Here is a 27,061-nt window from a genome sequence, read left to right as displayed (position 1 = left end):
TGCATTTCAGAAAGAGTCTATTCTGGATCAGATCCTTTCTAAAAAAAATGCTAAAACCCAAGGGATTAACTACAGGTTGAACTGCCTGACAAGCTGTTTATTACTGTTTCGCTCAACATGGACACTGGAAGGCCACAGTGCACTTGGCACTTGACAAAGGAGATCGAAATTTTTAACTGTGCACCTACATTCAGTGGCCCTTTATTATCCCTAAAGGCAAAAGACATTCAGTCATTTCCAAAATCTGCTGAGTATCCTAAAGGCAATCATTTTTTAGAGGTTAGAAAAAAGAAAGGCAAGAAAAAACTATTAATGTGGTGACAGATTTCTTAATAATCCTGCAATTTCCATTCATAGCAATGTAAACCAGCAAGATGTACACATTTCTCCATGTACACAATAGCATATACATCGCTGATTTTGAGCAAAGACACTTATTCCTTATCTCTTGTTGCATTTTGTTTTAAACTGTAAAATTCTTGGATCCGGACATTCTGGACAGAGCTGGCACAACACCTGGCACAATGAAACCTCATACACAAGAACACTTACGATGTTATTGCAATATTCAGAAGGTTCGGAGAACATGCAAGGAGAAAATACAATGGCTAATGCAAGAAGGAACATTTTATCAGTCAAAAATGATCAGGAATTTACTTTACATTAACAAAGATATTTCCTTAGTATTACATAATACTAGGCAACACGTAGGAAAGACTGGCATGTTTTTCAAGAACAGTGGTAATGATAAAAATGAAATTAAGTCATGTGCTATCCTCACTTTATGCTTTACTTCTGCTTCATCCTAATTCCACCTTCTCTCATTTTGAAGGTAATGAGTTTCTAAAAACACATCCATTTTTGTTCAGGCGGGCAAGCACCACATTTCAGACAAAGTCAATACAGATCCAAACTCCCAGATTCTGGTGGATGGGACCAACCAAGTTCTAGTCCTCAGTCCTGCTAATGTCCACAATAACTGGGGTACCACACACAACTTTTGGTTGGATTTTTTATGAAGCACACAAATCTGAAAGGAGTTAGCTTGATCATCATTTCAGAAAGGTCGCAGCAAGAGACAACTTTTTGTTGGAATCATTAGCAATTTTTCACTGTGAGAAGTTCTGAAAACAGGTTTTGACTAGTTGCAAGACAAATTCAGCCTTGGTATGCAGCAAAACAGCTTCATCAACCCCCTCTTTTAAACCAAAGATCGTGGCCCAAGCACATGTCTTGAAACTTTTGGGAGAGAAGTTGAAGAAAAATTTTCAAATATGTTCCAAAGAATCAGGATCATTTTCTCATTTCTTTAAAGTTTAAAAAAACCGTTGTTTCTTGTTTGTTTCAATGAATGAGATAAAATTGTCTTTCTTTATTTAGGCTTTCTTTTTTTCCCCTGAGGGACAACTCTTCTCTAAGTGAGAGAATGGTTGTACAGACACTCCATGGCCATCCAAACATCCTTTTTAAAGCTGAAATCAATACATACTGAATTAATAAAAAGTTTCATCCATTTATGCCAGAAAAGTTAAAAGTTACAAAAATGTGGATTATCAGAACTTCTGTGCATCCAGTGTTATGCTTCACCTTGCACAGAGCTCAAAGTACTTGAAGAAATTAAGGTCACTTTAAAAATCATGGCCGCAAATGACCTGACAACAGTCTCGTAGGCCATGTCTGGATTTCACAGTAGGAAAAGGCACCTGGTCAGAGGATGCTGTGGCTGACATCTAATCCACCTGTCCAAGTTTCTTTTTCAGTGCAAACCCAGACATAGGACTCGTACAATTTGTCATCGCCCTGTGATGGAGACAGGGTCTGACTTCAGTTGCTCTAAGGTTTATCAGCTTACACACAGCCCAAATAAAGCAGCAACAGAGCTAGAAATTGATCCTCCACTCAGGTGTGCTATTCATATTCATAAAATCTGGCTCATACTACTCCATATTCAAGAGACACTGTGTCAGTCCATCCCATACGCTTAAAAAAGTCTATTTCTACCCAATATTTAGTATTCCAAGATGGACAGGTCATAGTCAATGAAGAGGTTAATGCACAGTTAATTGTTGGTAGTCATGGTCACCCTTACTTCTTGTTTCATAGTTAAGTTTTGAATAAAATCTCTCACAATATTTCAGTGTTTTCCCAGAAAGAGTTTGTATCCCGTCTGGATACAGCTTGTTCTGGGGTTGGATCTCAACACCTCCTCCTTCAACTCCCCTCACTGTGTAATGTATACTTTCTAACATGAGTATTCAATAGCAGCTTTTAAGGTTCCGTTAGTTCATTGGAGTTTTGTTCCAGGACTTAGAAGTCCTGCCCTTGACACACTTGACTACAGAAAAAGAAAACTACTGAATATTTAATAAGTCCTTGGAAATACAACATTTAATATACTCTAATGCAGGTACAGAATTGCCTTTAAAGAAAAAAAAAGGACAATGTTGCTTTAAATAAATATCTTAACAGGCACACTATTAGACTTGATATATGCATGCTTCTGGAATTTAAAACAATTTAAAAAAAACCCAATAATCCTCCCCACCACACTTAGTAAACTAAAAATACAACTATAGGGAGACTGTGACAGAAAAGAGATTGTAATTTATTTCTTAAAGAAACCTGCTTTGATGGCTTGCTCACAATTGAACCCAAAATCCTGCTTTCATTTAAAAAGAGTTTACTGAACAACATAACTTCTCCTGACCCAAACAAGAGGGGAGGAGTTTCCAGAATCATGAGTTCTTTGCTTTTCCACCAGATCATTCATGCTAAACAGAACCCTCAAAACTGTGTAACTTTTCTGTTGGATAACAAAATACTTAAAAGGAAAGAATTTTTTTTTTAATATCATACTCACTTTGAAATATCAAAATTAAATTTCCATGCATTGGAGATTTAAAAATTATTTCCAGTGATGTCTACTCACATCTGCTAGTCTAAACCTCATCTTTTCATAGTTCAGAATATGATGCAAATCAGTTGAACAAAGAACTGATTCAGTGTCTTCCTCTTACTATCCTCTGACCAGGAGTAAACTAATTATGTATTTTGACTACAAAAATTCAGCCAGATATTAGTCAGATATATTCATTACAAAACTGTATTTTACAGTTTTTCTTCATATGTACTCTGAGAGTCATTGACCAACACTAAGTGGCTATAGCAAAATCAAGCATTCCCATCATAAACATTATAATCTGATATTGACTTTTTTTTTTTTTTCTCAAGGTTCAGGAAAGAAAAGACTTTGTTCTTGTAAATCTTCTACATATTTGTCCTGTAATATTCTCCACAAGCCTTTTTTATTCTTCCAGGAATTCAACCCCTAATTAATTTGTGGAATCCCCCCAGTTCTGTAGGAGTGAGACCCAGTTGAACAAGGAACAAAAACCCAATGTCACGTGCCGCTTCCAATCAGTCTTAACTAACTTGATGCTGGTTTTCTAATCTAGTTTTATAGCTACTTAGTCAAATAAAACCAAAGTCTTAAAAAAAAAAAATCCCGTAAAAATTCCAATAAATTTGAGGGATTTGGGTGTTCAATGAAAATATAACTCTACTAGGGATGTTACTTAGGCAGAAAAAGAAACTGCATTTGTAAAGTACATAGCATGCTTCACTCTAATGAGTAGCAACTAACACTGGAATAAAACCACAGAATTAGATACCACTTCCAGCTTTAAAGAGAGTTGTCTCTGAGTTTAGATTTGACAGTTTGTCCTCATTTCCGATTTTAACACAATAGATTTTATCTTTGTGTTTAATTTAATCTGGCTATCAGGAGACTATAAAATCATAATGTGATTTCAGAATGAGCTAGATATGACCGTACCTCTCTGTATGGTTTAATATTCTGTGGGGTGAAATTTAAATATTAACATTCATTTTTACACAAACCCAAATATCTCACCAAACAGATCATCAGTGTCTTCATGACTCTATTTCTCAAAGTAGCTATTCTTCCTTAGCTATAAACTCCCCTTGGAAAATTATAATTTCATGAAGAAAAAAGGAAAAATCACATATGTTTTTATGGTGTGATACATTTTCAGTGCATTGCATCTGGGTATACTGTGTGAGAAATCAAACACCATCAGCAGCTACTAACCGAACTGCTGGCATTTAAAATATAAACTCAAGGCAAATATACTACCAGTTTGCTTCATCACTCATAAATCATAATCTCTCACATTACCACTCTCCAAAGATTAAGGAATGGATACATGTACAGCATTTTAAATGAATTTTCAAGAGAAAACAAAAATATGACACATGCACTATCAGGCACTAAGACCAATTTGATGTCTCTAAAAATCTGTAAATCATCCTCCTTCTGGGGATAAGGTGGAGTGTCATCATTAAACCATTTTTTAAATGTCTACATAAAGATTTAACAGCCCAGCCTAATTGGGAAACTCTGGCCATTATAATTTCTCAACCAACATCAAGCCACAGTTGGTAAAGTTCTTTACAATATTTTTGGTTTCATCCTGTGAAAGATAAGCCTACTCTTTTAAAATCCCCAGTACAGTTTCTCGTCATTTGTACCCTCTCCTGCTAACATTATCTGGTATTCGAGTTAATGATTAACATTCTACTTCTACAATTCTATGCATTGTCATATCTGAATGAAAAAAATCTATATATCAATACACTTTATTTAAGAACAGCCTATAAGTAATAGGCTATGCATAGATTTACAGTGCAGGAGTATTTACAGATCAGACTGGCTACCATCTGTACATAGTAGTGGGAACACAAATGTTCTCTTGCTTGCTCATTCTTTTCCCATTTGTTATAGTTTTACAAAGCAGCTGTCTTTCCTTACCAGCTGGAGCACAAATAAAAAGGTTATGAATGCTTCTTTTCATATTTAGAAATCCAGATCCACAATCAAGTCACTTTAATTCAGGTGTCAGGTAAATCAGCAGTCTAACACAGGTTTGACCCAGGTACATATCTGTCTCAACATATCTTAGGCATATCCACATTTTAAAGCAGATCATTAAGAAAACCAGAGTTGCAAATCATGTTGTATTTTAATTGCATTTAAGTGACATATATCTTCCCAAAGGATTCAAAACGGACTTACAAACCTGCCCTGATATAAACACATGTTCTGTTGCTCAGCATGGAAAACTTTGTCTCTGCTGAGCAACTGGAAAGAAGATGTGACAATGCATTTCAGTGGTGGGACCACACTTCAGGCAGTGGGAGTCCCCAGGACAGGAGGGACCTGCTTCACAGTACATTCCCTTGTACTGTCTCACATCCAAGAAAATTACCTATTTCCTAAATGACCAGTGCCATTTCCCACTAGGCAAATCAAAATCATCTGACTTTGTTGTCGTATTGAGCCACTAAGTCAAACATGTCATACCGACACACAAGATACACCCCACTGCCTGATTTTTCCTCCTGAAGACTCAGCAGAACTGCTTGAAAAGCAATTATGCTGCCTCCAGAGGCTTCCTTTTCCCATACACTTATTTATCAAGCTTGTTTCACTTGTGATCTTTCTGAACTGTGACTATCACAGCAATGTTTTAGGTTTTAGAGCCAGCTGTGCTGATTTTTTTAACTAGACTTGGCATTTAAATTATAGCAATTATTTTTTTTAAAAGGCAACAGCAAGGCTCACTTTGACCTTGCTTTATTGGAAAGGTCAGCATGGTTATGCAGCCTGATAAACAAACCACTGCCACTCATTCATTAAACATTGCTATAAATCTATGCATTCAAACAGGCAAAATATTTCTAGCTGCTGAAGGAATGCAATGGATGTTCTTCCTGGAGTCAAGACAAAGGTGAGATAAAAGGGAATTCTCAGTCCATATTCTGGGTCTGATACCAGACATTTGGAGGCTTCTTACTACTAAAAGAGCATCTTCCAAAAAGAAGCTAAAATTCTCTGAAGGCAGATTTTGAAGGACCCATTTCAGCCAATCCCGTATTTACATGCTGAGTCGGATTAGCCTCTCTGCATGCCCTGTTTCCCTTCCCTAGACTACCCGCTGTTCACACCATTACAGCAGAGATTAAGCTCTGGGACCTGGCAATTTGAAATACTACACATACAGTATCTTCCTTTCTGCACTTGATTTATCATGAAAAGGTTTCATTTGGCTCAATGGGTAAAAACTGGAAAAAGAATTTTCAGTATAATACTATTTATTATTAATAGACTTTCACACCCATGCAGACAAATGGAGAAAAAAAAGAGAATTCTTAAGAAGACAAATTCATGAAAATTCTATTATAATGTGGTTTGCCTAGTACATAAATCTCACGTCCATTAAAATTACAGAAACATTTTCAGCCCTATCATCTCTGTCTCACTTAAGCACTCAGGCTCATTTATGTCTACTTTTTCTCTCATTCAAAACAAGTCTGATGGCCTAATTTAAAATTACACTTGGGCGAATTTAGAAAACTTTAAGATTTTGAGGCTTGACATCCATTAAGATTTGTAACAGAGCCCGTCTTAGCTTTCACCAGAGAAGTCTTATAACCAAAACATATAACCATTTTTTGCCATCCCAAATCTAATCAAAACATACCGGAATTACTTACAAGTTTTCCAGACCTGTGTCTTTCCAGTACAACATAAGACTTCTACTGCAAGTGCTGGAATAGAAATTGCCAAACTACTTCTTAAAACTGAAAGGATGGAGCCAATTCCATGATACTCAAGAGTGTATGCAGAGCCTTCAAACAGCAGATTAACAGGTCTCTTTTGACTGGAAGTTCTTTCTTTCTTATACTAATAAAGCAGCATTGATTTAATTTTTCATACCTTTACCACAGTAATACAATACAGATGGTATCAACTGGTACCTTTGTTTCAAGATTACAAATTAGTTACAGGAAAGCAAAACCATTATGAATAGGCTAGACTATGGCATTGCGTAAATTGTAGTTGCTTGGTACGGTGGTCTTCACAATGAGCTTCCAATGCAGCAGGTTTTGTGGAGTAATCTAGATTTAATAAAATCAAATTATCAACTCAGAAATTTCATCCTATGGCTTCTTATGGAAACAGCCACTGTTACAATCCAGTAGACAGAACTCAACTGACATTGGCACTAGCAGGGTAGTCCAACAACAGGAGTAGTTTGACTCATGGTGGAGTGCACAGTGACAAGACTTGGCAGTCTCAAGCTCCATGGTTCTGACATGTAAAATCTCCAGGGAGTACAGATTTTTTTCCCCATGTGTCCATAGCTTGCTCCTTTCCAGTGTGCCCTTGTCCCAGCATTGTCTCTTCCCTGTCCCTCACTCCCTTTCTCCCCCCAGCTCTACTCCTCAAGTTTACAGTTGAAGCCCAGACTTTCATCCTTTCTTCTTCTGAGCAACTTGTTCTTACTTTATTTGTATATCCATGTCTTGTGTCTCCAATCACTCCTTATTTTCATATGAAGCTCTCTCTCCAGACCCAATGCTCCCCCCACTCTTGCAGGGTCCTTCTCTAGCCTCAGCCTTCACTCCACATGCTACCCTGGCTCTTTGTCCCATGTTCAGCCACCCCTGTTTTCCTCCTAGTCTCCATCCCTGTAGCTTTCTACCTCCTTCCACATTTCTGGACAATGTTCAAGCCCTTCTTCTCTGACCTAAATCACAAGCACCTTCCTGTTTCTCATCTCCAAAAGCAACTTCATCTTCCTTCTGCTTCAGTGCTGATACCATGCCATGGTCTCCTGGTCTACTCTCAGATATCTTTTTTGCTTCCATTCACAATCTCATCAGGATTTTCATGACAGTATTCTCTCTCTGTGCGGTTTATGACTTCTTTATTTGAATCTGAAGGGCACACGTGTCTGCAAACTCATCTGCTTTTTCCAACCAAATTACTGGTCTAATGAAAGATACTATTTCTTCCTCCAAACCTGGCCTCACTTTGAGGCTGAAGGCTTCCTCCTCCAGATCAGCTAAATGCCAGGAAAGTGGAAGGGAAGGAACAGAGGATAAATGCTGACCTTAATTAAACAAATCTACAATCTAATAAAATTAAAAGTTTCTCTTCAGAGGATGATTTATGCCTTTCTATAGTCAAATCACTAGATAGTCTATAAAATAAAAACAGTATCTCAGCTTTAACCTTTTCCTAGGCCAGACAAGACAGGGTCCTTGGAATTCCTCCATGATCTCACAGGAGCCTCTGAAAAGTCATTAAGATTTAAACACAGAAATCTTTGAGATACTTAAACTGATGAACTGTGCACCCTAAAACTCTGGTACAGCTGAAAGAGTGATGCACTTGGGGAAGAATTTGAGGTCAGAAGGGCATTTTTATGAGAGGGGAAAGGGTAAAGCTGTTAAAGCTCCTGTGCATGATGTACGTGAGCATGTTTCAAGCTCACAACACAATCAAAGCTATCAAAGCTAAATTTAGAGAGAGTGAATTATTCATTGCAACAGTAGTCAGCTAGGCCTATCCGGGCTCTCAGGAACTGAGCACATCACCACAGACAGCACTATTTCATACATACACATTTTTTCAGAACTATATTTTAGCTCTATGGTGCAAAAAAATTGCATTGGTCAAGCGGGTGCCCAGAATCTTGTTGAAGGTTTTCATAAAGATAGGTAAAAATCTATATGTAGATTAATCTCTAAGTTTTTAATACATTAAAATTCCATTAACCGCTGTCTTCAAGGATGCAGAAGTGACAGTTCAACTGAACTGAGAAAGGGAACATAAGAAACAGAAAAGCCACCAGTACAACAGTTATTAGGATACTCAGACAACTGTGACATTCAGATTTCATTTCTGCCCTGTTTAAAGCAGACGCTTGAACTGAGATGAAAAATAGTTCAAGTCCCTCCTCTAGATCCCAAAAGAAGCATGTTTAAGCATATGAAAAAGATTACACAAGTTTATGAGAGGGATTATATGACACTGGTCCTGTGATAACAGAGAATTGGACTCAAAGACCCAAGAGGCTCCTCCAGCCCTCTGTCCCCATGAATATTTCCAAATCCAATTTACACATTTATTTAATACATAGATTATGTTCTAAGCTATTGCCATTGCAAGCATTAGCACTGAAGGCGCATACAGCACCATTTCAAATTTATTCCTGTTATTTAATAGCATCCACATTGCCAACATTATTTAGCTTAAACATTCTCTTAGAGCTTTATCACCAGTTTGCCCTAGGGACTGACACTAATCCTTACACTGAGGGCTGGACTAATTAGCAAAATAACAAATACCACTGATGTTGTGCACAGACCATCATCCTGCTGAAGATTTCTTTATTCAAGAGCTTGTTACTGGTTAGAGGAAGCTTGCCAGCAGCAGAGGGAAACCATACAGGACTTGCCCTGTGACCTGAAGAGAACTGAGGAATGAATTCCTCGGTCAAACCTGTCAATTCACCATAGCATATATTTCTTCAGAAGCAGGTGCTGAGATGGTCAAGTGCATTTATTCCCAAACCAGCAGGCTTCAGAAGCAGTCTTTCCTTCCAACTTGCCGGGGAAAGCTACTGCCTGTCTGCTCCATTTTTGCTTTTTATGACAACTCTTGTCTCTTTTAGAGGTATAACAGTTATTCAGAAAAAAAAAAAAAAAAGTATCTTTATCCTTTTCCTTGTGATTATAATTTGGTTTTTTAACTTACATGAAAAGCTTACTTATGAAAAATCAGCAGTAGAATATGCACAGTGGACCCATTCCAGGATCTTTTTGATTAAATTCTCCACACAAAGGGGCATGGGAAGAAATAGTAAAAACATTTGGATGTCCTGGATGGCTAAAATCCATCTGCAGTAAAGCAGCCAGCAATATCAATACTTATCATTTATGCATCAGAGTCAACATACTGTTGAGTTGGCTTGGGCAGTTCTTTCTCTGTGCAATGAGGATTCTGGGTTATCTGAAGAAAAATAACTCTGCGCTGGATATAGTTTGGGCTGGTATCTTTACAGTGATCCTCATAGCAGTGCAAGGCAATGTTTGTAGCACGCAGTGGAAACTCTGCATTAAGGGATCACAGTTCTCTAGAGAGAGTATCTGTGGTAAAGACCAGAGTCAGGCAATCACACAGTAAAGGGGGGGTCTTTGACATCACTTGAAATCTTGCTGCTAGTTACAGACAGCGTGGAAACTTTGGGAGAATGAACTGCCACTGCTGTTACTACCAGGCAGACTATATATTCAGTCTCTAGTGAGCAACCTGCACAAAAGGAGTGGCATGTGATAGGCACATTTTGCAGTTTCCATTTCCAGTTTAAGGTCTACATGGGATATTTACTGTTAGCACATTTCTTTCAAGACTGGTTACATCTGTCTGTATACTTCTCTTAAATAAGGAGCAGGTTACTTACATGGAATTACAAGAGTTGCTGCTGCTGAAATATGCATGGGACATACCAGCAGAGGTCTGTCACTGGTGGTGTTTATGAAGTAGCAAACTGGGCTTTGGGGAACTCTGTGGTTTTTATTTAGGGCTTTGAAGTCCTGATTTGAAGGATAATAAATTCTTTTTGTTTACATATCACTGACAATCATACAACATCTTGACAAAATGACGCATGCCAAGAAAAACAACTTTATTTAACAGCATGCAAGCAGTGAAGTCTAGTGGCAGGCTCAGCCTTCATTTTCACCTTGTTTCTTCAGCTGTTTTTCATCATTCACCTACTCATTCTTCTCTTACCATGCTGTAATTCAAGATGTAGAAAATGAAGTTAAGTAATTTCATCATGAATTTTCCAGATGGTTTGCTTCTTCAGGATGTGAATGAAAGCCCATTTCCCTGGTGTCTAATGAAATTTGTCCTGGTAACTCTTGGGTAAAGTGGAAACAAAACCAAAAAATTAGCAGGATGTTAGTGGCAACTGTGTTCTTTACAGTCTTCTAATTCCTAACAAAAACACTGTTACTCACAAAAGATTCTTAATCACAAAGACTCTCTGTCCCTTAAGATGTTTGGAGTTATAATAACTGCATTAAAATGTCAACCTTTATTCAAATAGGGTGGAATTTGTGGAATTATTCAAATTATTTGTGGAATTATTCAAAATTGGTGGAATGAGTTCTGGGGGTGTGTGGGTTTTGGACTGAAGATACCAAGAAAGATGCTGCTCACTAAAATAGTCTAATATGCAGTTATCCCTTGCAGTGTGCAGGATTACTTTGACAAGCAAGAGCAAAGACTCGTTAAGAGACTGTATGTGACAGACATGGAAGACTCGAGGAAACAGAAGCAAACTTAAATTCATCAGAGGGTTCTTTCTGGTTTGCAGTGCATGGCAGAGAGAGGTCATTTTTCTGCTCCATTTTAGGAATAAAAGGTTGTTTCTTCCTTTAGTAAAGGATATGCTATAATATAAATAGATATATTTAAAATATAGAGACTTGGATAGATTGGATCGGTGGGCCAACATCAATGGGATGAGCTTCAACAAGGCCAAGTGCCAGGTCCTGCACTTGGGCTACACAAACCTGTGCATCCCTACAGACCTGGGGAGGTGTGGCTGGAGAGCTGTCTGGGAGAGAAGGATCTGGGGGTTCTAACTGACAAGCAGCTGAACATGAGCCAGCAGTGTGCCCAGGTGGCCAAGAAAGCCTACGCCATCCTGGCTTGTATTAGAAATAGTGTGACCAGCAGAAGTAGGGAGGTGATAGTGCCCCTGTACTCTGCACTGGTGAGGCCACACCTGGAGTATTGTGTCCAGTTTTGGGCACCTCAATACGAGAGAGATATCGAGGTGCTGGAGCCAGTGCAGAGGAGGGCAACGAAGCTGGTGAAGGGCCTGGAGAATAAATCCTATGAGGAGCAATTGAAGGAGCTGGGACTATTTAGTTTGAGGAAGAGAAGGCTGAGGGGAGACCTCATCACTCTCTATAGCTACCTGAAAAGACATAGCAGAGATGTTGCTGCTGGTCTCTTCTCACAGGTGATTAGTGACAGAACAAGAGGGAACTCAACAGGTGACGTTTAGACTGGACATTAGGAAAAAATTTTTCACAGAAAGTGGTCAGACAGTGGAATAGGCTGCCCAGGGAGGTGGTGGAGTCACCGTCCCTGGATGTGTTTAAGGGTTGTTTAGATGAGATGTTGGGGGATACGGTGTAGGGGAGAACTTTGTTGAGTAGGGCTGATGGTTGGACTCGATGATCCCAAGGATCTTTTCCAACATGAATGATTCTGTGATTCTGTGAAATGTTATCCCAGACAGCCAGGTATTTCCCATGCCCTTGACACATGAACAGCTCAAAAAAATAGCATTCATGGCAGGGTTTATTATGTATGCTATGTTTATAAATATGTTTATAATATATGCTGTTTCCAGTTCAAATACAGATTGCTTATACATCATCATGTTTGACCTGCAGTTGTATAACCGGCACCTTTGGTGCATGTCTTTCAGCGTAACTATGAGTTCAGTCCCTAGGGAGAGACAGGGTGTCAGATGAGCATGATACAGGACTCACACAAGGTTAACAGGGTTGGGAGCAGCATGTCCACTCAACAAATGAAAGAATGTTGCTACAAAGGGGATTTTTAGCATTGCAAGAAGCTACAGTCATCTGATTTTCCAACAGCAGTAGTGACTGCTGTCTTCAAATCCAGTCCCCCTCTTCTCCAGAGGAAAACAATAAAAAAAGATGTTACTTGCTAAATTTAAATTAATAATAAACTCACCTGTACAGAATATTTTTCATCCAACCAACTCAAGTTCTCGAGAATAATCTCTGGTATCATCTGTACTGTGTGGGCTGGGATTTGGATCCCAGGTGCCTCTAGTACTTCCTGGTCCTGCGCTCAATTCCATCTTACCATGGCAAAGACAGGCAGCTCTCAGGCCACAACACTGCTCCAGACGTCCCAGTGCCAAAGAAAGGACTATTTCTAGCTTCCTCATATACAACGAAGATGAAAATCATTGGAATTCAGATAGAAATAACCTGTCTCCCACATGTCGCAAGGAGTCTGGTTGCTTCCCAGACCTTCAGCCTTCTTATTTCTCTGTCATTGCTTGACGAAGTGAAAAATTCAGTGGATGACATCCAGTTATTAGTTAGGATGTTTGGATAAGTGTGTTGTTTTCTTCTCTTGATCCAAATATGCCTACTTGCACCTGCTTTATTCATGTGAAGCTGAGCCCTCAATGCCAGGGCACTATTTCTGCACTGGTACCACATATAGCAGTACACAAAAGCAGCATCGATAACAGCCGTTGGCAACTTCAGCACATTTACACATTACCGAGAGCATTTGGAAGGACAGCATGATGCATGGCATGCAGGGTCTTTCACTGACAAATGAAAGGGCCCTGTGTGGAGCCAAAGCTTGTGTTTCAGGCCATATGACAGATGCCCTCCAAACCTACACACTTGCATATGAATAACACATTTCTAATATCATCCTTTATGCTGAATATGGACATTGATATGTTACCCTGTTTATCCAAGATAGTCTTAATATATGAATATGACACTTATGTCTTTTGAAACTTTCTGTGGCAGTGGATCTTCCAAGAATGCTGAAAACTGTCAAACTTCTTCCTCCCATACATCTCAATATATTTTTGGGTGGGAGGACATAAAGAGGTGTTATACAACCTCTGGAAATGTTCCAGTTTAAAAAATCACAATGTCTGGTCAACTCCCTTAGTTCTAGCACATCATTTGCATGATGCTACTTTAATTTCTAAAATAATGCAATCCAAGAGGTGAAAAGCTGCAGTTATTCACACAAAAACTGATCACGAAATTTTCATTGGGAATTCCAGTCTCTCCAGGAAAGATTTAATTTCTGCTCTCCCCTGTCTCCCTCCCACAAAAAAGGTTTCCTACCAAAACAGCCAGTAGCTGGGGGTTAAGATGCTCACAGGGGAGATGAAACACCATGCTAAAGTCTCTGAGGAGTCAATGTATGCCCCAAACTACAGCCTTCGACTGATGTGGAGTCCACCTTTCCTTGCCTTCCAAAGGGCTATGCAACAGACTTCAAACCCCCAAAATTTCATGAAACTAAGTTTTTGTTTTACCATTAGCCATAACCATGATTTTATCCCATTTCCTAGTGGGTAAGATTTTCTAACTGTAACACCCCAACATACTCTTTCTCTTTCTTCTCCCCTCCATCTCTTCTTTCTGCATCAAGCGCCACCTGAAGTGACAGACAGGCAGACAATGCACCAGCCTTTTCAAAACCTACTGGGAAACACAGTTGAAAGAAAAGTATCAAAACCATCCAAAACCACACACAAAACATAATGGCATGCAATTAATTAACCTGTCAAGAGAGAAGCAGACATTATTGTTCTGATGAGCTTTTTAGATTGTGGATTGCTTCCTCTTGCCAGGTGCAGCTGCAGTGATAGCAGGGGGGAAGCTCACAGAAATACTACACTGCCAACCCAGAACAAAAACTGGCCTTCAGACAAACAGCCTGGCCACACGCTCACTGAACACAAGAGCTTCTCTCCAGAAGAAATAATACACAGAATGAGACAAAGCAAGGGTGGGCTTTTTTCCATTTTGCATAGCTGGCACTAATACTATTTCTATTTTTAAAAAATAATAAAAAAATAAAAAGAGCGGCTGGAGCTCAACGAGAGCCAAATATATGGAGCTTTTCAGGCTCAATCCTGTGAAATACTGAGCACCTCCTGCAGTGGGAACTGAGGATAGTCGATAGAGGGAGAGATAAGAAGAACAGAGGACTGGTCCAGTGAGGGCTGTTTGACCAGGCTCCCTGTAGAAAACATATGAATGTGGGAATCTGACAAAGCTCTTTAGCTTTACGGAAAATAAAAACAGTAGGAATCTCAGTTTGTACACACTTTTCATCTGACACTCTTGGGCTTTTATCTCTACTGCTGTATGGGATTTATAGTAAACTTTATGTTAGTGCTTTCAGAGCTATGCCTTGCTGTCATAGTTTTCTGGAAATTCTTTTCACTGGACTAAAATTTCACTTACTGTTTCTTTGATTATATAATGTTCTAGTGCAGCTATTACAGTTACCCACACTGCCAGTTACAGATTATTATTTTTTTTAACTTTCTTTTTTGGCCCAATCTTTAAAAATTTTATGGGATTCAGAAAATTCTCTACGTTACATGGGGTTAAATCATTACCAAGATTCAGAGGGCTTGTTGAACAGTTGCCATTATACAAGTCTCCTTATTCTGGGGCTTCTCTTGTTTGTAAATTCACTGTAGTTTATTCATAAAGTAAATGAGTACGAAACAGATAATCCTTCAGGTAGAGATAACTGCAGTGACAGGGTGGGAGGTTCTCTGAAATAAAAAAAATAGTTATTTATGTATTATACACTTTTTTTTCAGATTTCAGCCATGAAATTTCAGCTGAATCTCAACAGGCATCATGGGGAACAGATACACATTATGGCCTGGGAACATATTCTAAAAGCTAGGTTCTGAAATTATGGATAGCAAGAAGTTGGGAAGCAAGATATATTGTTTCTCTTAGAAGACTACCAATATGGAACAGGTTTTGGGGGTACTTTTGTAAAAAACAGGGTTTGGACATGTACGTCCCCAACTGAAGTATGTGTCAGGCCACCTGAGACAGAGTTTCTATGTTTGAAAGATAAAGAAAGTTTTATTCCCCGTGTCATTTGTGGGGATTTCATTAAGCATTTCAACTACGAGCATGCTAGCAAGTGATATAATGCTTCAGATGTGAAGTGATGAGCAACAGGGTGAAAATCTAAGTTTCACAGCTTCATATTCATTAATGGTTTATTTCAAAATTATGAAAAATTATGCTGGAAATTACCAGAAAATGTACTCAAATGTCTATCATTAAATCCTTTTTTATTTACCACTGGCTAATGATTCAAGTACTCAGATGTTAGAAACTGAGGATGAAGAAAGATGGGAAGATTTTTGTGCATTTGTAGATGGACCTGTGCCCACCCTAGAAGGACTGACTGCTGCTATACTACATGACTCATTGTCACAAATCCATGACCACATCAGATAACCACAACAGGAAAATAGAAAGTCACTACCTGTACTGTTTGAGTATTTTTCTTATTTAACTGGTAATAGTACCGTGTAAAAACATGGCTATATTTGTTTTCTACAGTTCTTTGTTACTTAAATATGTACACTGCAAGAGGCTAAAAAGGCCACAATGTGATAATCGCCATAACTGGTTTGGCACATGAGATTCTTGCACTTTCCAAGGAAAGAATATAGGATAGGTGGAAAGCTTCCGTTATGGAAGCAAAATGAACCAAAATTCAGTGCAAATAGAGCCAGATATTAAAACATCTGGCGGTTTTTTTGGCTGCAGAAATGACAGTGCATAAAATTGGCTCATGCAAGATATGGTCATATAAGATTTACATATATCAGCAGATGCACATGGAAATCAGAAGCAGCCCATTTGAAAATTTAGGCCCATGAAAGATAATACAATAATACAATGAGGCAAGCCACATGCAAGAGCAAAAAAATAATATTTACCAGTTGAATGTGCATTTACAAGGCACACTAAGGAGGCAGCAGGCCATCAGATAAGACTTAGTGTAGTACACATGCACCCATCTATATGATAGAGCAGCAACAGCCTGCACAGGCAAAGACATCTTCCCCTCATTTCATTCAGATCCAGGCTGCCTGAAATGTGAACTGGTATCAATGACACTCTTCCAAAAATATAAGCTGATTCAGGCTTGTACTCCTTCGGTGGCTGATCATCACTATACAAGATCTGATTATGAATGGAACTGCATTGGTGTAACAACAGAATAACTTAGTATGATGCAATGGAATTTCATGCTGCTAGAGAGACCAGAAACAAACCCAATGTCATAGAACTGCGGAAATGGGAGAGTGAGCCAAAACAAGTAACCTAGCCTAGCAATGTCAGACCATCCAAGACGGTGACTGTGCAATACTTTTGAAGTCAATGTGACAACACAGAGGTTTCAATAGGGCACATGCTTAAGAATCTTGCTGACCCAGGAATAAACACATCGATTTTGGTAATGTGATGCTGACTCTGTGTCCCCTGCGTGTGTGTAAGCTCACTCAATGTGCACAGACTGCTGCTGTATTGTTCTGCAGCTACTAGGTGTAGTAAATTTATAAAGAAGCAATAAACCAAACTGAAGTCCATTGTTACATGATCCAAGATTCAGCTCATGACTGCAACCTTAAGATCTTACTTTTATCTGCAAAAACTCGTGTAATTTAGACGTGCCCAACAAATATATTCAGTGCAGGCTCCTAAGATATACACACATGCAGGGAGATGCTGGTCTATGAATCACTAATTAGTTTTTTTTGTTGTTTTTTTTTTTTTTTACACATTTACCTCAGAAGTAAGCTTGAAATGAAGTTCAAAATAGTAAAGTGTATGTGAGAAGGCTCCATTTCTCCCAAGTCCCTGATAAACTTCTCCATGAAGCTATTGGCATGATAAAAATGTTTATAAAACTAAATCTGGGTGATATACATGCACCAAGTCTTTGCAAACTTTTCATATAGCAAACCAACCAAATTGAAAGTACTCAGTTGTCACTGTAAACCAGGCACATGTGGACAGGCTGGTGTAACAGAGGTTGTCAGTAAAATAAAACTTACCCAGCTCTCCCCAAAGCACTTCTAAGACTGTGACACTGACATTTTTAAGATTATCAGCTGGAATGACTTACAGGAGACTGCAAACAGCTGTTACTATTTCCAAATTTTGGTTTCGTAAAGGGACATCTAGTTACTAATAGTACTAATAATTACACCAAATAACATAGCTGAGTACAAAAAAAAAGTAAACACGGCTTTATTCAACCTCTGGTAATATACTTATCTTAGATGCAACCCAAATCAATGAAATGCCAGCAGAAATGTTTTGAATTAATGACATTCATCTAATTAGAAGCTTCATTTTGATCTTCATCATGAATTTACTCTAAACCTCAGGCTAGATTTGAGAGCTGATCATTGTATGTGTGCTAACTAGCTCATGGAGGAGACAGAAGGAATTCTCAGGTTAGAAGGGAAAAGAAAGCTCACATACTTGATATAGAAAAATAAACATTTTTTTCAATTCAGTATCTTACTAATTTTTTTTTAATAAATTACCTGAAAATAGGGTAGTCTGATTTAGTTCAGAGGCTTGCTGCCACCATGCAGTACTGAAGGAGCACTTCTTCAGAATGTCCTGTTTCTCTGATACCCGTAATTTGGACTGTTGGTCTAGCTCATGGATAAAACCACTGTGAGGCACAGGTTTAAATTTTCTTAAATTCTTTCTGTCCTTGCTGTGTAATCTTCTTGTGTGTGTCTGTATATTCTGTGCAGTTCTTACATTTTTTACATTTTCAGCCCACATTGTTAATAAGGAGAAAACTTAAGAGAGAAAACATAATAAATCATTTCATGTTTTGACTACTGTAACAGAGATTTACCCATAATCACTGAAGAAGAAAATAAATCCCAGGCTTCAAAAGTTTATTTATTTTCTCAACTTGGTAGACTGAGAAAGAAGAAAATAAGGAAGAATCCATCAGGACCTTCAAAAGTAACACTAGATATTGGAAAGAAACAGAAAAATAGGATTCAGTCTACTTGAGGGAACATCTCTACAAATGGGACCTGCAGTGCACCTTTAAATGAGCTGTTCTTAGCACAGCAGTGTAGAAATGCACCACAAATAACTGTAATTCATTTTCTTAGAGCTGACCTTCAGTCAAATGGTTAGTTACGGTGTTTCCTATGGGAGGAGCATCCTGATTCCTCAAGTAGACAGCCTGGTTGGAGAAAAATAGGGCATGGGCAGAACATCTGCTCTGATCATCAGTACCTGTTTAACATAATAGCCATTCATACATGTTTTGGCAGTCACTCATGCCACAGTCAAAACCAAGTTCTCCATAAGCATCTACCACCTTCTACAGAAAGACTAGGATGGGACGTGTAGTTTAGACTCAGACCAGTAACCCTACATACATCAGATCAGAGGCTTGTGCCATTGAACTGGCATGTCCACAAGTGGTAAGGTGAGTAAATACCGAAAATTTTTGAGGAAGGAGCTTATCACAATTACCACAGCTGGAAAACATGAAATGAAACAACAATTTCCTTCTGTCAGGAAGGAAAGCAACAGCTTTGGGAACTGCTTTTGCACACTTGGTGACAAAGGACAAAGTGCTGCTGTTTAGAAGATAGGATCTCTCCCTAGCAAATATACATAGCTGAAAATATGCCATTGCTACTGATTCCTCTGCAACTTCCACGGCATGCTAATTCCTCTATTTAGGATGTTTTAAGAGTACATCTAAAGAGAGACCATATTTTCACTAGGAACAATAAAAAAACCCATCATCTTATCTTTAATCTGACCGTGCCATAGGCAATTAATTTGTTTGCTTTCCTAATGAAAAGGTAAATAAACATGACATAAATATTTAATCTGCAATCCTTCCCTCTTGCCAATATGTAGTTGGTTTCACATAGCAACAACAGCCATGCCATTGTCAACAACAGGCCACTTGAGTTACTTGGAGCCTGGACTAATTCCACTGAATGTAACAGTCCTACATCTGTCCTTCATCACAGCTGTTCCCCTGGTGTCAACTGGACAGGCTGGCTCATAGTGGTTCTGCAAGCTAAGGGTCAGCAAACAGTTCTAGTCACAATCCCTCCCACCCTCCCTGGCTCACCTCCCTTGGATGCTTCTCGTACAGGGATGGAGGAACATGTGGCGATAAGTACAGATAGCTATGCGCCCTCCAGAAAGCGCTGAGCAGAAATAGCTTTGCAACAGGGAAAAACGGGGGGAACAGAAACCCAAGCTGGTTCAGCAATTTCAGAAGTTAGTCCCAATTCAAATGTTACGTGTCGGAAGCAGGTTCTGACTCATGATCGTCTCACTATGAAGAAGTGAAATCTTTTATCTTGTAGCCCCTACTGCATTCTCCCTTTTGGCAATCAGTCATGCAAAGTCCCTGATTTCACTCTGCAGCAGATCATGCCATTTATCAGTGAACCAATTTTCTGCACATGATCTTCTCCTTAATATCTAGTTGGCATTGGTCAAACTCCCAATTAAAGATTCCTCCTTCATCAGTAAACTGTTTGTAAACCACTTTTTTAGAGTAATAGCACATCAGTCAAGACACTAGCAGTCACTAAAAGCAGGTATCATGCTCCATACTAGGTAGCTGGTTTTTTCTCAAGCTGCCTATAAATTTCACAGCTCAACTAAATGCATGAAAGCAGCTGAACGTGAGGGAAAATTATAACAAACTGAACTATAATAGCTTTTGATTGTAGTTTATGTTGCCAGTGCCTGGAATCCTGGAAATATTACTGATCAAATCACTATTACTGCAAATAATTGCATGTAACACAGTGAATTATTCCCTCTTCATATTTGACTGCAAAAGGAACTGTCTAGATAAATTATCTAGAGCATTCCAGAAGACAAGGATTTAATCAAAATCAATCAGCACATATGCACTTTGAATTTAATAATAAGGAACTGTCAGTGCAGGTAGAAAATTTCCCAACTTAGATTTCACCATAGTTACTAGCCTGCTAGAAGAATATGAAATACGATCTTAAAAATCCCTGTAATCAATTGTTTACATGTGTCAACTTGCCTTGAAAGATTAACTTAATTATGTAGAAAGGGGGAAACAGAGCTGGTAGGATTGGCAGGATTTAAAACTCTCTGATGTGTGTTTCTTAAGTGCCGAGACAGGGCAGTTAAAACCACATATAATACTATGAAAATGTGCTTTGAAATGCTTTGAAAATATACAGTGCTACATGGCTGCTATTACAAATACTGTATCTAAAATGTGCATGCACACATCATCTTTGAATGGGAAGTGTCATGAAATCCTTGACCAGGCTGGAAGTTATCTCAAAGAGGTCTTATTAAAGGAAGCTTTCTTGTGTAAGTTCCCGTTATTGTAGGACTAATAAATCTCACCAAAGTGCAAAATAAGTTTGTGTTGAAAATCTAGTACTTGCTCATTTTTCAGAATTGGCACCTATGTGTTTTCTATTGCTCCTTAGCTAATAAACTCCACTTTTCTTGGGTTCCCAGGTTCATGAAGCCAAAGTCAGAGGTCTTAGACACCACATGTGATTTATAGCCCCCAGACCCACCAAAACTATGATCTAAAAGAGTCTACTCATCTATCACCACTTGAAAGTGCCCCAAATTATCAGCTGACTCTTTACTGTGTCTTTAAAAATTTCCTGGGCATGAGGAGATTTGCATATGCTCCTTACCCAGAACATCCCCCACTGGGGAATTTTAAGGACTCTATTCTGTTTAAGCTGACTGGGGCTCCAGAAACTAGACATCTTCTCACATTTACAGCATGCCCTCATGAATTCCTACCTTCTAGCCTCTTTTTATAGTCAATGGAGAGACAGAATTTTAGGCTAACACACATCTGATCCATAGCGAAGTCTCCTTCAGAACTGAACCACAGGACATGAAAGTGGGTATTTACCTCCACTGATTATGAGAGGAGACCAGTGTGACTGAAATTCTGTGTGAACACCAACATTTGAGAGATGCCTCTCATCTTCATATCTAATGCACTCGGGATACTATTACCATTGAAATAACTTGTAGAAACTTCACACACAGAGAGCTGATTTCTTAAGACAGTAGATTTGATAGTGACAGCAATTCTGGTTAGATCTTAGGCTTCAGTTACCCTAATTTTGAGGAAAGGGAGAGAGGAAGTACAAAAGTAAAATTCACATCATGTGAGGAAAGTCTGAAATGTTGAATATGAGATTTTACATTGGAGAGAAAATTCAAAATTTTTGAATGTTTATGGCATTCTAGAATTTCACTTAAAAATAAATGTGATATTATTTCCCCCCTGAAATATTTCATTATGGCTAGACTGCATCACATTCTTCAGATGTCCTTGAATGTCCATTAAAATTTTTTACTTTCAAATCAAAATGTTTGTCTCAGACCCTGAAGCACATCAGAATAGTTTCTGCTTGTTGCATCTCAGGCTATTTGTAGCTGTAAAATTATGTCAAAAGAAAGAATTCTGCTAAGTCAGGCATTAAAGGGAATTGTAATATAAGGGCAGGTTTTAATTTTTTTTTTTTCCAATGTATTGTTAAGGCAAGATCAGAAGAAACTTTTATCAAAATAATAACGTTGCAATTTTATCAGGTCATTAAACAAATGTGCCATCTTAAATTGACCTTCAGATACATTCTATTTGGTTGAATGAGTCACTCCCTTGTATTTAAAATGTAGATATACAACCTGGGATAGAAAAACAATCAGTCGATAGAAAACCTACAAATGGACTTCTATACTAAAATGACAAAGCACTGTAATGAACAAAACATCTTATTTTAAATACAAATTAAGAAATATTTTGTTCCCGAGAAACAACGCAAGGAAAAGTTTAAGAGAAAAACATCTTTGATATAGTATGATTTAAAGTGCGCTTATAACCCCGGGGGCCAGGGATTCACGAGCACAATTTCATTTAACAGAGGCAAACCTGGATTTGCTTGCTAGCATTCAAGCTAGACATCATCATTCAAATAACACGAGTTTTGAAGGTCTCCCCAGAGACTTACCAACAAGACAGGCTTTTCAGGGAACGATCCCTTCGGCGGAAACTTGGAAGGTGTCTTAATGCACACATTCATGTGTGAAGCCTTTCAGAAGACCTCAGGGCTGAGTGGGGTTTTCAGAGGGACAACATTCTGCTGAGAGCAAGAGTGACTGCAACATAACAAACTTCCTTCTTGAGCCACGGTATGTTTTTTACAAGCATTAGCAAGTTATCACACCACACCTCTTCATCTCTGCATGTTTTTAAAATTAAGAAACTGACACTTAATGCGGCCTAATGAGTTTACTTACAGTAGGTCAGAGTAATAGTTTCCCCCCCTTCCCACAATGTGGCTTCACAGCAAGGTGTAGTATCCTTGCTAGTCACTTATGTCACTTTTCAGAAGAATGTCTCTAACTTACTAGTAGTGCCATCACATTTTCTGCTTTACCCAAGCACAGTTTAATCTGGTTACTTCCCACTTCGACTATTCAACTACTAAGAAAGCCTAATCCTCCCCTGTGTTCCCCAGGTAAAATGCCACTGAATTCAAAGATGAGAAAAGGAACTGTAGGTAATACAATTACTTTTATGAGGAAAAGAAATGCTAAAACCACTCTCTTTTACAAAGAGCTTCTTCATGTTTTCTTCACCATATCAATGCTTTGAAAATCTACAGTGCTACACAGCTGCTATTACAATTAGTGTATCTAAAAACAAGCTATTCAGGTTATAATAGAAAAACTCATTCAGAAAAAACATAAATCCAATATTCTAGTCCTATAAAAACTCTTAAATGTTTCTATGAACTGGTTTCACAAAATACATACCCATAACTGTGATAAACAGAGGCCAACTAAGGCAGCACATTAATATTTTCCCACATAGTATTTGATGACACAGTAATATTCACAACCAACCTCCTCTTTCCTAGATGTGCTACCATTGTTAATACTTTCCTAAGCTAGATATATTTTACTGTGATGTATTTTGCATTTCTAGTTTCAGTAGGATTCGATATGAATCTAACAATGGCAAAACCAAACGAATAAACACAAAAGTGTAATCTCTTTAATATACCACAACAGGTGGATGATTATTGTAAAAAATAGCAGAGCAGTATAAACTAACATGAACAGATTTAGAACCATTGGGTGTAGACATTAGGTGAAATATTGCCCCTAGGAGTGAAAAATGAATTTTTCAAATTGCTGACCTATATGCTATACATCTGTGTATACCTCTATGTTTACAGCATATGAAAGAGAACTTTGACTACTTGCCTGGCACATGCACCTTTAGACTATTTTATTTTTTTGCTCTGGAAGAAGTAAAAGAAAATAATAGTTATGAAAGTTCAAATGAAGCAAACATTGAATTGTTAGCTATTTAAACCTTCAAAGCTAAGAAATTATTAGCAATTAGAAGTATTTAAATAATGAAATTCAAGTTAAAATCATATATTTTTGCCAGTCTTTAAAGGCATTAGTTAATTTCATTCTCTGATATTTAAATATGTTTTTCATATAATTAAAAAGATCTGTGATACTTTCCCTTTCATTTTTACATTGTCTACATATACACAGACAGCATCTTCCTATGGAGTTATCAATGCAAGACAAATCAAAGCAAAGCAAAATAAAAATAAACACCACTTGCCTTGAAAGAGGAAAATCAAAGCAAAATTCAGTACCTGATGAGCTCCTTTCCCTATTGCTTCGAAAGTAAGAGTACACTATGGAAGCAAGCACTCTGTTTTCTCATTTAATTCAGTTGGTAAGTCTCCCAAGGGGAAAAGGATGTCTGATTTCTGAACTAACACCTTGAAAGTTCTTAGAATTCTTAAAGTATTTAGTTGCTTTACTCTCCTTGTCCTTCATCCCCGAACATCACGTAATAAGGTTAAAAACCAGCCAGAGTCTTGACAGGCAGGTTTATGTGTGAGTTTAACTGCTATGGCTTTCATTTCTTGCTTTTCACGTGGCAAATATGCTATATCTTTAATGGTGCTAAAATGTGTTTAGAAATAATATCTGAAAAAATCAGGCAGAAGATAACAGTAAGAATGCTTCATTTCAGTGCTTTTTCTTTTGCAATGTAAAAATGCTTACTGTAGAGACATATAAGCAACTTCATTTGGGGAGTCTATTTTTGTATTGCAGTGGTGCGACATTGGTTTGACTTTAAAATTTGCTTTCAGATATTGAAAAGTTCTTAAGTTCAGTGACATTAATTTTCATTTTAACTGTAAAGTAAAATTTCCATACATTTATTGTAATTCCATGACATTTCTGTCTTTTCCAGGGAGGCTTTTCTTTACCTCCCTTGTATAGATGGTCTCCACCTGCTTACAAATATTTAACAGCAAACAATAGACATTAGAAGGCCAGGTGCCTTCCATTCTGCAGAACAGAAAATATGCAAAACATGTTCTTGCCCTCTGACACACTATACACCAGGAAGGTTTTTTGAGCATGCTAAATGAACTGAGAAGATCAGAAATGTTCAGCTCCAATTTCTCATGAAGAGCTACTACAATTGCAACACCCTTTATTATCCTTTTCTCACCTTTCTCAGGATTTGTGGGGTTGAAGGTGCCATTTCTGACTGACCACTGAAACCAGTAGGGAGCCAATGGAAAGGAAGGAATCCATTAAGCCTCTTATAACATAATGCTAAAACAGAATTTCTTCCCTTGTTTCATTTGCCACCACTCAGTAAGAGGGCTGAGCAGTCTTTGTACTTCACTGTTCAAAGCTAAGAAGACGACCAAGCAAAAGCCTTCCCTGAACCTTCTCAGTCCTTTTCACCTCTGCAAGTCAAAAGGGCAAACTTGTTTTCAGGCTATTTCTCCTCACCTTTAGACACCTTCTTCTTAAAATATGGTGGAGAAAAAAAGAGGGGAAAAAAATAACTGCTTTCCTGATATTGGCCTTTTTACACAGTTCTCTCCAAAACCGTGTTGTCCTTGTAGGTCTTCTCAAAGAAACAGGGATGGTTGGTGGGTTGGGGAATTGCAAAGAGTAAAAGAAGATCAGAGAAGACAGGAACAAGGAAAACTGTAGCAAAAGAGGCACTGTCATGGATTCCAGCAGGAGGGTCTAACTAATAGTACAAGGCATCCATAAGTTGCTGTCATTTAGAAAGCTCAAACAGTCTGCAGGCATGGGGAGTGAAAAGCACATCCCAAGAAACAAGTACACAGGATATGGGGCACGCTTCAGCCCTTAAAATGCCTACATGAATGCCTATGATGTGCTTGCATCTGGCCCTCAGAGTACATTACTACAGTTAAATAAGGTAATTAATCAGTAAGTTTTATACTCCACAGTGGGTGCTTCACAGCACAGACACGACATGGGCATGATACTGTGATACCAACTGGAATCCCTTGCACAAGAGACCACAGAGGTAGCGAGGTCACCATTCTGGGAACACACATTTCAGTAAGGGGCTGAAACTGAAGATGTTATACGGACAACACAAATGAAACAAAAATTTAAAAGGAGTCAGGGAAATGTTTCTGCCATTGGCTATGAAGGCTACATACAAGATAGAGAAAGCTTCAAATGACAACAGATGGTGTTTACATGATTTCAAACCTACTTGACGCTTTTATGGATATATCACTTATCTATTGTTCCATTTGTCATGTAAACAAAAAATAAAGGAAGACGTTTAAATACTTGCTTTGACTGTGCATTTTCTTTTTGGTATTGAAATGGTTGCTTTTCATAATTTCATACTTCAGTTGACTCACTATGATATTCATTATGAAATAATAAAACTGTGAAATAATAAAACTATGAAATAATGAATTACACAAAGCATACATTTCTGCAATGGTCCCTGAAGACACATACTTGGGTCTAGACATAAAATAAAATCACCTTTCTGTTTAGAAGCCTTTGGCAGAATTACATTTAAAGCTGAATAATTTCTTCCAAATCATTTGTTAATGCATCGATGCACACAGAACCACAAGGGTTAATAAGGTATGTCTCTATTCTTTCCACATACACTCTCTGCAGAAAATTCTAAAACATCCATTTGAAGTGACAGTACGTATACCATCATACACTAAATCATTTCAAATTACCATCTGTATATAGACAAGTATACATGCATATTTCACACTTCCAAGAAAAGTTGTTATATATGTTCTGGGATAATAATATTTGTAATCCTAAAACAGTTTCCTTTTCTATATGAAACAATTTTCTCTCTCTGCCTCTACTGTAATAAGACAGATCCCACAGTTAAAAGAAGAGAAAGCAAAGACAGAAGAAATGCTGCTGGCTGATTTGAAGATACCAAAGAACACTGACTAGGTTGAACCCATAAGTTCACCTGCTAGGGAGATCCTATGTAGCCTCTGCAACACATAAAATCAAAAGCAGTCTTCATTCCTAGCAACTGATATCATAACATGTCAAAAAGTCTGATAGTGAATTATGGAGAAGACAAGAAACAGGAAACCACACAGTTTCTGAGAACATGGGAAGA

General features: G+C 38.1%; 1 protein-coding gene across 12 annotated transcripts in view; it reads right to left on the bottom strand.

The window, feature by feature from the left end:
- KCNC2 (potassium voltage-gated channel subfamily C member 2) overlaps positions 1 to 27,061 on the bottom strand; it is a 101,088-nt gene that overhangs the window by 13,272 nt on the left and 60,755 nt on the right. Inside the window, exon 1 of one of the 12 annotated variants that reach the window (XM_026867371.1) lies at positions 10,667 to 10,771. The exons of 10 other annotated variants lie outside the window; for them this stretch is intronic. In XM_026867371.1, the coding sequence (XP_026723172.1) occupies positions 10,667 to 10,714 (48 nt within the window). In that variant the 5' untranslated portion in view covers positions 10,715 to 10,771. Of the gene's footprint in view, positions 1 to 10,558; positions 10,589 to 10,666; positions 10,772 to 27,061 lie in introns of those variants that run through there. One more of the 12 variants, XM_026867394.1, reaches the window with a different exon arrangement.

Source organism: Athene cunicularia (genome assembly GCF_003259725.1).
Source record: "Athene cunicularia isolate RWA chromosome 1 unlocalized genomic scaffold, athCun1 chr1_part2, whole genome shotgun sequence".
Taxonomy (NCBI): Eukaryota; Metazoa; Chordata; class Aves; order Strigiformes; family Strigidae; genus Athene; species Athene cunicularia.
This window is presented reverse-complemented; position numbering and strand designations above follow the sequence as displayed.